At 30.6% G+C, this 12480-nt stretch overlaps 2 protein-coding genes across 3 annotated transcripts in view; both read right to left on the reverse strand.

Annotated features, from left to right (window-relative positions):
• Window positions 1-878: 878 nt before the first annotated feature.
• On the reverse strand, window positions 879-1822 carry LOC119666359 (mucin-3A-like). The gene is made up of 2 exons (XM_038075641.1): window positions 1229-1822; window positions 879-1130 (listed from the first exon to the last, which is right to left on the reverse strand). The coding sequence occupies exons 1-2, from the start codon at window positions 1820-1822 to the stop codon at window positions 879-881; spliced, it is 846 nt and encodes a 281-aa protein (XP_037931569.1).
• A 5043-nt stretch (window positions 1823-6865) lies between these two features.
• Window positions 6866-12480, reverse strand: part of LOC119669136 — a 64342-nt gene continuing 58727 nt past the window's right edge. For both annotated transcript variants that reach the window (XM_038078928.1, XM_038078929.1), the window contains one exon: window positions 6866-10345. In XM_038078928.1, coding sequence (XP_037934856.1) covers window positions 7156-10345 — 3190 coding nt within the window. In that variant the 3' untranslated portion in view covers window positions 6866-7155. The remainder of the gene's footprint in view (window positions 10346-12480) is intronic.

Genomic DNA, 12480 nt, shown 5'->3' on the forward strand with positions numbered 1-12480 from the left:
AAAATGATTTAGGTTTACTTAAGCTAAAACGAGTAATATAGTTTACTAGAAGACTTTAGGAACATTCAAATATCCGAGCATTGCCTTGAATTATTGTTTGACTACATAAGCGTCTTAAAAAAAGTTTTTTGTTGTTAATTTTTTTTCTCTATGTACAGAATTAAGAGCATTTCTGAATCTATACAAATGTGCTAGTGCTCATTATTAGAATTATGATAGATCCAAGTATAGAACATTTTTCAATTTATATAGTCATTATACAATTATCAAAGGCAAAGGCAAAATTACTAATTTAATTAATATTAAAAATAAACTTATTTCTAAAACTTTCGATGTATAGTACGAAAATAAATGGCAACACTTTTATTTTATATACTATTTTTTATTCAATAATATGCCTGCATATTTTCCAGTTTCTGTAATAAAGGAGCCTTATTCAAAAGGATCAGCATTCCTTTTAAGTTCTTTTAAAGGAATAATATTCCCAATATTTTTAAACTGTAACAAATTTAAACCCTAATACCTAGTTAACAACTTCGATATTTAAGCTTTCGTTTAATTCAGTTTTGTTAATCATTTGATGGTTTCTTCTATCCACTTTAAATAATAATAGCGCCCATAAAAAAATATTAAATAGTAAAAACAAAAATTTGAAAGGACAATTAATTGTGTATATTATGCAAGAAAATAATTTCTATTCGATGAACTACAATTATGTCTGACAGCAAAAAGGCAATAAAAGAACCGCAGGATGACTGCACTTATTAATTAGTGTGACCACCCGCAATGATTATATTGCGGCAATAAATTTCAAAGAAAAAGACAGTGACACACGCGATTGTGACTCAGATCCTGACGTTATAGCCTACATTGTACACTTACCTATAGAAGGTACCATCGTTTTTGACAGTTAGTTGATGATCATCGATAGGAAATATGTAACCATGCGATGCAAGTAAATGTGCAAAATGTAATGCTTCCGTCACATCATCCACGTCGAAGTTCTTCAAAATCCAAGCAATTAAATCAGCCCCTGTAAAGACCGAAGGAACTTTACTCATAAACGCTTTCACAGTGCGCACAGTTACACCAGTTGATTCTGCTTGCATTTTCTCAATAATAGATTCCATCTGTTGTAGTACGTTGGCACGGGGTGATGTACATGTAAGAACGTAGGGTATGAGTATATAAAACAAACATGCGTTAATATAACTGTTGATTTGATTACCTTCTTGTACACTAACACATTTGGTGAGTCTTCACTTTTCTTATATTGATTGGGAGGCGGTGGAACTGTTGATGGTGTCGTCTTCGCATTTGAATGTAATGCTTTTGAACCTCCCGCACTGTGGCTCGGTGCTTTTAATGTTTGGCTATCACTTTCGATGCTATAAATACCACTAACACCGCTCACTCCACCCGCTCTACTCCCCGATGCCGTAGCAGAGCTTGCAGTTCCTAATGTACCCGTTGGAACAGTAACACTTACGCTGCCGGTGCTATTTGTGTTGGACGTGCAGGCACTGTTAGTTGTCGTGTTGTTTGCATTTGTACCGATTGTGCCATTATTAGTAATTGTTGTTGCGGTTTCAGTTTCAGTTACTGTTGTTGTTAAGGTATTAGTCGTAGTTATTGTTGTTGTTATTGCACTTTGATTTACAGTAGCATTTGTTATTGTTGTGTTAACGTCATCCGTAATAGCATTGCCGTTAGTATGTTCAATAGTGACAGTAGATGTGAAAGTAGTGGATGCGTTCGGTTTACTAGCCATGGTAGCCTTAGAAGTTTGAGTTTTGTCCACTTCTGAAGTCATCGTTACCATTTTTCCATTGATTGATTGATTGATTATTAAATGTATTGATTTAAATTTGGCAATTTGAAATGTATTTTTAGATTACTTTGAAGACCTCATGAACGCTAACAAAGCTCTGTTAGAGTCATGAAAAGCACAACACGTTTGAGTCATTTTAAAGAGGTTTAATATTTTTATACAAATTATTTCTTTTTTTAGGTAACACACCTTTGAGAATTTTTACGCTACACTACCTTCGTATTTGACTTGTCATTCTATAATTTTGAAATTAAACTCTCTGAACTTATTTTATTGAATAATTATTTTGTGTATTATTATCTTAAGAACTTCTTTATTTATTTATTTAACATAAACATTTTATTATTCAAAGCAAACCAATTGAAATCATCACTTTTCCACTCGAAAATGTTTTTTACTTTCGTGAGGTTCGTGCAATTCTGTCGTTTATCGTCGTTAACGTCTTCCTTTGACTTAATGAAGAAAATAGTCCTTTTAAGTGTATTATTATTTTTTATTCTTTCCTATCACGCTTAGCGAGCAGTGCTGATATGAATCGATTTTTGTTGTTTCGCTCTTGTGCGTGCGAAACGGTTCTGTTACACTGACTTCTTGAAAAAAGGACGAGCTGTAAATACAATAGCAAAAAAAGCAGGAACTCATAAGCACGCAGGCGCCCTCTTTGGGCCTACGACAAATTGTAATATTTGAATAACCTTTCTGGAGAGAGAACGAGAGAGAGAGGAAGTGTACGGCTAGCTGTGTGTGCTGGTGTGTGTTTATGTCAACATGTGCTTGCAATTCTTGTTATCCTTGTACATTTAGTAGGTGAATTGACAGGAAGTGTGAGAGCGAAGAGGCAGTGTGAGAGTGAACAAGTGTGAGCTTGTCATTTAAGTATTGCCAACAGCAAAACACTCACCTGCTTAAATATTAAATTATAATTGTTAAAAACAAGTAGTCACTTATTTAAAAATAGCAACACCTAATAAAAAAGGAAAACAAAACAAAGAAAACCATTAATAATGTACAAGTCTTAATCATACAGGGTGGTTTTTGAAAATTTATTTTATAAACGTTTAACAATTTGATATGATAATTCGAAGTAAGGTTCACATTGCGGTTCTTAAATTAAATCCTTCTAAAATAATAGTAACTGGAGAATTTTTTGTAATAAATTTTTATAATAATGAAACTAAAAATATTTGTAAAAAAATAAGTATAAAATTAGTACATGCTTCGGTGTTATTATTCCTTCATACTTAAATTTATAGTTCACTAAAAAATTAGTAGGGAGGTTTCGAAAAGTAGTAAACTACAATAATTAAATAAGAATAATTGAATATAAGAAATAATTCTAAGACCACTAAAAGTAGGTAATTGACAATACTCGAAGCAGCTGTGTATGTACAGTCAAAAATTCAATTATTTATATAATATTAAAAATAATTTTTGTATAAAATACAATAGTTTCTATTAAATAGTAGTTTCTATTAATATTCACATCGTAACTAACGTTAAATTTTATTTTATTAAATAAGAATTATTTAAAAAAGTTATTTTAGAATTCTAAAAAATGAAAAAAGAAATAAAAAGAATCTCCTTATTTAGATATAAAAAAGATTTAAAATAACGTATTATTAAAGTTGACAATAGATGTGTGTATTTTCTATATACAACTTTTTGAACAATTAAAAAAAGTTTATATAATTTTTATGCTTGGAAAAAAGTCAGGTTAAATACCATTAAAATCGTGTTTCTCGATTTCAAAAGACTTAATCAACTAGAAATAGTACGAATAAACTCTATCAAGATATTAATGGAGTTTTTGATTCGTAAATCTGGATTCAATCTAGATTCACTCTCAAATTTTGTTGCCCAATCGAACATTTTTGGAGTAATCTAACATTTTTTTAGTCGTGTTAGTAGACATTTATATTTTTCATAAATACATATGTTGAATAAATCACAGTTTATTTGTCAAGTCATATAAAACAGGTGTCAATTTCAGGGTAATCTTGCTACTCTGGCAAAATATCTAGAGTGTTATAAAAAAATCTTGAGTGTTATACATTATGCTCCAGATTCACCAATCGAAAATGAAAATTGCACTAAATATGCTTTTGAAGAGTATCTTGATTGAAAAAATTATCCCACATTCTGTAATCAGAGCAAAGTATTCAAAAAGGGATAAAAAATATCTTTAGAATGTCACCAAAATCAGCCCTAAAAATATTAAACATTTCAGATGCTTTAAAGATGTTTCAGAAGTAAGATCTAATATAAAGTTCAAGGATGGTGTATGTAAAAAACTTCGTAATGTGAAGATTGTTGTTTAATTTATTTAGGCTTAAAGTAATTGTAGTCATATTATTGGTTTAGCTTCATCCTTAAGAAAAGTAATAGGGAATTTAAATTAGTGAACACATTGTCAGACCTAACGGATTAAATTTGTAGGAGATATGATTGTATCAAAAAAAATAGAATATTCTACATACTCTCTATCAATATCTTGTGGGCTTTTGGATCATGAATTGTTAGATAATCTAATAAAGATAATGAGTATTGACATGTATCGACTGTGAAGAGTAGGGTATGGTAGGCAGCTATTGGTCTATGAAAAGTAAATTTGCTAATATATAATACGTATCTAGCTTACCTAAATAAATCAAGTTTAAGGTTTAATGTTTAATAAAATGTGTTTGTTATATGAAAACTCTCTCTGCAAATCATAGTTTAAATGGAATAGATATTTTGATTATCTTTATAACATGAAAGTTGACTTTTGCTAAGTTTCATCAAATCTTTGAAAAGAAAGTAGATATTAACTTCTTCAGTAAATCTAGTATATATAACTATTCTGCTAACAACTTAATAACATGAAACGTTTTAGATTAATATACTGTAACTACAGTCCAACTAAAAAATAGGAAAATTATGTTTATATATAATGCTAATCTTTTGTTAAAAAGCACTTATAATTATACCGTGAATCTTTATATAGACAAATACTTTAAATGGTACAAAACGCAAAAGTCGGTTGTATTAAGCCACTAAAATTTGTTCTGGGTTGAATGTACACAAATTTTATATATGTAATACAGACCTATTAATTTAGTATGTAAATGTAGCTGTTGTAACTTCAAAATTTTGTTGAAAAGGTTCATATTGGAAACGAATCCAATTGAATATTTTATTCCACCTTACATTAGTTTTAATCACAGTTTTCTGAAGTATGTTAATAGCTTTATGAAAGTTCTAGTAAAATTATTTACTGATTCTTAGTATAACAATACTTACAAAAAACACATACTTCTAATAATATTATTATTATATTTTTAGTAGTTAAGATATAACTTTCAAATTGCATATTTGGATGTTGCTGTCCTATATTAGGTTGCGAGTATTCATATTTCTTTTCAGTGAAGATGTCGGTGGAGACAGTTTTTAGTTTTTCTGATGCAACTACTGCTTTGGTGTGAGTACTTGTCTGATCATAAATAGATTACCTGTATATATTAGGCTTTTAGATGTGAGAGATATATGAGATATATAATGCAAAGTAAAATACAACTGTCATAAATACTAAAAAATATTTGTGTTGATATTATATCTGAACTGCCAGATACGTTAAATTTATCTATATACGTTTAAACCTATACTAGGGAAAAATAAGTACAATCATCAATAAAATATTTATGTCATAGTAATTTATTTTAAAAGTAAATTTAAAAATACCCTCTGCAGGTAATCGTTCTACACAAATGTTGTGTATATTTTTATCATTTATCCTTGCACAGGTAAGTGAGGTCAATTTTTAAATGGGAGTATTTTTAAAAGTAATTTCAATCGATTTATTGATTGAATACTTTTACCCTCTCATATTAAGACCATTGACACACCTAATATATGTCTGGATATTAAATTAAAAGTATTCTTATATAACGCACATGAAAATTAAAACAAAATTTTCTTTTTAATAATTTATTTCATTTGATACATTTTCCATACATGCACAACAATTAAAATAAAATTAAATTTCTTTTAAATAATTTCCTTAAATCATTTTTTAATCGGAGAAGGATGTTTTGCTTATTTATTTTTATCAAAAATTTTGATATATTTTATTAGTGAACTTATTATTTATGGCTTACATTTTTATAGTTTGTTAAACATTTTATTATTTTCAATATTTATTTACAATTTTTCTTTAATAAATTTTATTATGCAAATATTAATTTTTGACAAGATCTTATATTGTAAAAACGTTATACATATCCTATATATATATTATAAAATCTATCAATATTCGAGCAAATTTTTGTCGTAAACTACACTAGCGTTTTATTTATAATAGTTAAAGCTACACTATGAAATTTTAAGGGCAATGATTAAAAATCATTTCTAATATAGCATAAAAATAATATTAATTTGTTAATTCTTTAAATTAAATTTAATTTATTAAACATATTAGTTCGAATCAAGTGTTATCCTTTTGCCGGATCTGAGAAATAAAAAGATAAGGAAGCACAAAATGCTTAAATTCTTCATCTATGATATATGACATAAAATCATATGATTATAAACTCCAAGTATCTGACATTATTCCAAGACTTTAAAGATTAAGTAAGCGTTTGCATATATTCTTAATATGATTTCTAGTCCTTTTTGCTTATGTTAACAAACGTGTCCTCGCAGATTATATTGTCTCAACTTTGATAGAAAAGAAATTAAGGTCTAGTTACTAACACTTCTAATTTAAAAAAAAGTATTTTTGAATATCTTGTGATAGCACAATATGTGTATTATTATTTAATGTTCAATAATGACAAATAGACTTTTATACACTTCATTAGAATATTAATCCAAAATAAAGATAAATAAAAGATAAAGATAATAAAGACAATAAAGATAAATAAAGATAAAGATCTAAAGATAGATATGCATAAAAGGTAAAAGTCAAAGAAAATTTGTTTATAAAAAGAAACTAAGAATGATTTCATGTTTCAATTCTTCATAAAAAGTTATATGAAGTGGAATATTTTAACAATAACGTTCAAACTAATTTCTATCATTAAAACTTCTAAAGAAATACCATTGACATTATATTTAGTTTTATTCTTTGATCATATATTACCTATACATTATAAAAATATAAATTAATAATTATGTCTCTACAATAAATCACATATCAAATATGAATTTCAAAAGAATCAATAATATACTGAACTATCTAACTATATTTTAATACACAATCTTCATATCTCATTCATTCCTTTCAAACAGACATCACATGCACACAGCCATATCAAGTATTTGACACCAATGTTTAAAAGAGGGTCCAATTATTTTCCATTATTTTCACCTCCTGTGTTAGCATTATTGTTTTTATTATTATTATTATTGTTGTTATTATTATTACTGTTAAAAGCTCGTCGATATTTTGGTGTAATATAATAGACATTGCCTTGTTCACCAACATTCGGTAGTTGTCTATAATCATTCTCTCTATAAACTTGCTGTGGTTGATTACGTACCACTTGTGGGTGTGAAATATATTCACTTTCTGGATTCAGTGGTGGTAGAGGCTGTCTGTAGTTCACTAAAATATCACGATGTAGAGAATGTGGTTGTTGTTGTTGACGTAATGACGGTGATAGCCGCTGTGGCGGTGCATAATATTGGGATTGATGTGAAAGTGGTGGTAATGGTAAGCGGGGGCCCTGATTTCGATATGGATTTAATGGTATTGTTTGATAAGGATCAATAAATTCAGCTTCGGGATTAAGTGGTGGACGATTAGGTGCATAATTTACATATGTATCGTTTTCTAAACTCCAAACCGGTGATTGTTGTTGTTGATGCTGCTGAGCGGGCGGTAGAGGTGGACGATAATTTATAATTTTACGCACCGGACCTTGAAATGGTTCATCGTAGAATCGATTATTTTGACGTATCGGCGGTTGAGGAGGACCGTAATAATAACCGGGAAATCGATTCTTGTATGGTATTTGTACACGTTCATATTGTTCACGTTGTTGTTGTGGATGTCTATAATCAGTTATTCTTGATTCATCTATAGAAGCCCACGGAGCTTGTGTTGTTAATATAGTTCTTGGTGTACTCTGAAACTCCTGAGAAATTCTTGGATCTTGTTGTTGTTGCTGCCGTTGATATGATGCAACAAGTGGTTGTTCAAGATATTTTGCAGTTAATCGTAATTTTTTAGATCTACCTTGAGAAGTACGTTGATATTGTGCCTCTGGTTCTACCGGAATTAAAGTCGTGGAAGTTTGATATTTCGGTTGCGGTTGTTCTTGCGTTTTACTATCCACCTTATCAAAAGCAACAGCGCGGAATGAATTTTCATCATCGACTGGTGGACTATAGGTAACCATTGGTTGAAAGGGTTGATCATCAAATTCTGTTGGAGGCTTAAAGTCATCATTTGCAATAGGTTGTACTGGTTGCAGGTTTTTGGTGGCATCAAATGAGTACTCATACACAGTTTTTGCCTTCGGTGTTCGTGGTATATTATTGTCTCTTAATTGTTGATTTTGATAGTAGCGCAGTGTCTCGCGTATTGCATTGACTTCATTTTCAAAGTTTTCCAATGGTCGAGGCTTATAGAGCGTAACATGTGTTGGCGGTTTATAGCGTACTTCTGGTTTGGGAGTAATATACACAATATTTTCTTGTATGAATGGACGATTGGCTGGTAAGTAATGACGATGATTTTGTCCTTTAGACGGACGTTTATTAGCTGGATACAGTTTTACTGGTCTTTCAGAAACAGGAGGCTTATTTGTAGTAGATAAAAAGTCATCAATAACATTAGATGTGGTTGGTTTACGTTTCGCTTCAACATATTCGTAGTATATAGGATTGGACTTAGATAGTGTATCTGTTGTAGATGAAGGTGTCGTAGGTACAAAAGACACAATACTTGGTCGTTCAGTTTGATAATGATTAGATGGGTATATTGGCACTGGCACAGCAACTGGAACTGGAACTGGTTCAACAGGTGGTGTAACAGAAGAAATTGGAGTTGGTGGTGGAGATGGTGGGAATCTCACAACTGTTTTCGTTTGAATAGGTGTCGGTACTGTCGTTGGAATTGGTGTGATGGTAATAGTTTTTGGAGTGTATTCAGATATTTTTGTTATAACTTGCCGGTGAGGGATTGCTGTTGTTGTGGAAATAGTAGTTGGCACAGATGTTGTAGAATAAATTCTATGTCGAGTAGGCAAATATGTGGTTGATGGAGGTGGACTTGATGTAGTTATCTTTTCTTCTTTTTCTAATCGCGAAAACTGTTCCGGAGGTGGTGGTAGTACAATTCCTGGAACAATCGGTCCAGGAGGTACAGGGTTGCTATAGTTGTTTTTGTATACAAAACTATATGCTGGTGGATAATAAAGGGATGGATCATCCTCATCGAAATAATCGGTACCATTAGAATTTTCAAGCGAACCATTCCTACCAAAAGGAAATGGTCCTAAGCTTGGGAAATTGATTGGTCGAGTATTACTTAAGATGGGATTAACAAATGTTTGGTTGTGATATAGCCACGGTGGATAGGGCGCCGGGTAGAGGTAACCCGGTTCAGCTTTCGTAGTATCTTGAGGCGATCGTGTCCCGGTAATAAGATTTTTCTCGTCGTCACTATCATTTTCGGGCGACGCGTAGTTGGTTTCTGGGCCGACGGGATAAATTGGTAACGATTCGTTAGTGACCGGATAGACGACCGTGAATTTATTATTTCCGATAAACTGTATCGGTCCGTTTTCTTCGAGCTGGACAGGAAATGGTGGCGGAACTTTCGGATGCTTCGGGATTTTAATTTGTCTCCCTGGTGCATCATAATCATCAATGGGAGGCCACGGTTCATCAAGCTTGTCCTCATTTAAACTACCGCCTTTAATAACAAGTAAATGATCTTCCGCTAACCAAATATCTTCCTCATTCAAACCACCATAGTTTCTTTCATTGTCAAAAGGGACTTCCTTATTTGGCAAATAGCTTAAAACACCTGGACGCTTAGGTTCGCGGCGAAATATTTCTTTTTCGATTAAACCATATTTTCCATCGCGGACTTGATCCGATAACGTCTTTTTGGAATCTTCTTTATTTTTTTTCGATTTAGCTGAACTTTCCTTACCTGAACCAGCGCTTAAACGCAAAATACCATTATCCCAATTATCAAAATCACCAGCATCATCAAGCAAAGCTTCATCATCATTATCATCGTCATAATCATCGTGATTTAGAGAAATTGTGCTTATATTATGAGTTAAATTATTTGGTGTCGTCGTAATTGTTATTGTTGATGGTGTAGATGTAGTTGTTTTAGATTTTCTAAAAGAACTACTAAGTACCATTTCTTTTCGACGATACAAGGGCACGATATTTTTAGAATTGGAGCTGGAGCTGGCGGAAACACTGCTATTCGTCGAAACTGTAGATATCTCAAACGTTGACCGTCCTTCTGCATTCTGTATATGACCTGCAACAAGTCGTTGTATCATTCGTGGCCTGAAAGAAATTTCAAGTTTTATATTTTATTAAAACAATTTTTAACAATTTAATTAAGATAGAAAAATATTTAAGTTAAATACTTTAGCTTATGTCCGTAAGATGGAAATTCGTGCACAAAAAACTCTTCACTTCAAATTATTTAAATCTTAACAACAAAACGTGATACAGCGCGAATAATGGATGGTTTATTCATGACGGACAAATTACTTATATTTTTGTTGAAATATGAACTTTGCAGATCTTGTCAGAAAATTAAATTCATTTAACAGCAAATAAAAATTGTTTTATGTGATATAGTCGAAATGCTTAATAAAAGCTTTGTTATTTCAATTTAATCGAATTTATGTTTTTCGACTGAGGATGCTCATTTTTTCTAATAGCATTTCAATTTTAAAATAATAGTTTTGTAATTAAAAAAATGTTAATTACTTTCGAATTGAAGAAGAATGTTTTTTCCTTACAAAAATATAATTAATTATATAGAAATCGTTTTTTCCTAATATCTATATTTATTAGTAAGAAACAGATAAAAGAGACGATGTGATGGAGCTTACAATTCAAATTCTTACTTACGGACAATACAATTGAATTTTTTTTTTTACTTAGTATGTTTAGAAATATATCAGTGTAATGAATTGTAAAGATCTTCCTTTTGAGATATTTTCAAAAGAGGAAAAATCTCATTTAAACATATAGGAGACTGTATATTTAAACTACAAAAAAAGATGATCCGTTTACTTTTATTATAATGATAATGCTTTTGAAAGACTTTTTTGTTACCTAAAGATTTAACTACTTTTGGTTTTCTATCTTTTAAATTTAGGTTTTTATAATTAATCATGTAAACAATAAAATTACCCTCCTTAAGTGGGAATCTACATTAATGGTTCTCACGATTTAAAATCTTGCTGTCCATATCAGTTATTCGGCTTACAGTTTTTAAATTGAATAAAATTGTGGAAGTAGATAAAATGTGAACAATATTAATATTTTTAAATTCTAGCATTTTTTTTCTCACAAATTCTTACAAAGAACATATCAGATTGTCCACATTTTATTCGAAGGAACTTGAATTCATCTAATCTTGAGCAAAGCTTTAAAATATCTCATTTCTAGCTTTAACAAAGGTGCCACTCACTTTGTTAATAAATAATTTTCAAAGCGAAAAATTTTAACTAAAGATATACAAAATTAATTACGATAATGTATTTGCATAGCTAGTGGGGATCATTATGGAGATATATTTTCTTTTGATTTCGAATGTATTGGTGTTCTACTAAGTTTAAAACAATTCATCTAATAAAGATTTAATAATAAAGCATTCTATAACTTCTTATAAAATTTAATATCAATAATCTAATTAAGAAGTATATACCCCGCTTAACAAAAACAGAAATTGTCAAAGATTTATATATTTGTATCTTACATTTAGTAATTACACTTTAGGTCAGGACTGTCCAAAGCGGGGCGCACGGCCCGGGAAATGTTTCTAATCTACCACAATTGCATAAATTGTTTCTTTTGGTGTACTTTAGTAAAATTATATTATTTTATTTTTATGGGTTAACAAATAAATGATTTTAAATTAATAAAACTAAATTTTACATTATTAACCGTATTTTTATTTTTCTCCAAAACAATTATAAACGCATATATTTGTTTCTGCGGCTCTCCAATCTGGACAGTGATTTGTATTGGCCCGCGAACTCATCTGGATTGGATAGCCCTGCTTTGTGTAATTGAGGACAGTAAAACATATAAAGGGATTCTGCTGTACTCTCGTTGAAACGGCATACTGCGACAAATGATTCTAAATCGCTTTTTTAACGTCTTTAATTAAAATCAGATAGTCATAAAAAATCAGATAGTGACTAGAAGTCCTGTCATAGAAAATTAAAGTCTCTGTCACAGAAAATTAAATCTTGTTGAAATGACGAGAATAAAAGATAAAAGGACTCTGCACTCTAATTGAACAAATGATCCAAAATAGCATTTTTTTATCGTCATTAATCAAAACTGTCATAAACTACCTGTCATAAAAAATCTGACTAGAAGTTCCTTCTTTTCTCTGTTACAGAAAATTAAATCTTGTTGTAATGGTATCAGGAGGCCAGGACGCCAGCAGCCTCCTC

This window comes from Teleopsis dalmanni, chromosome 1, assembly GCF_002237135.1.
Source record: "Teleopsis dalmanni isolate 2A chromosome 1, ASM223713v2, whole genome shotgun sequence".
Classification (NCBI taxonomy): Eukaryota; Metazoa; Arthropoda; class Insecta; order Diptera; family Diopsidae; genus Teleopsis; species Teleopsis dalmanni.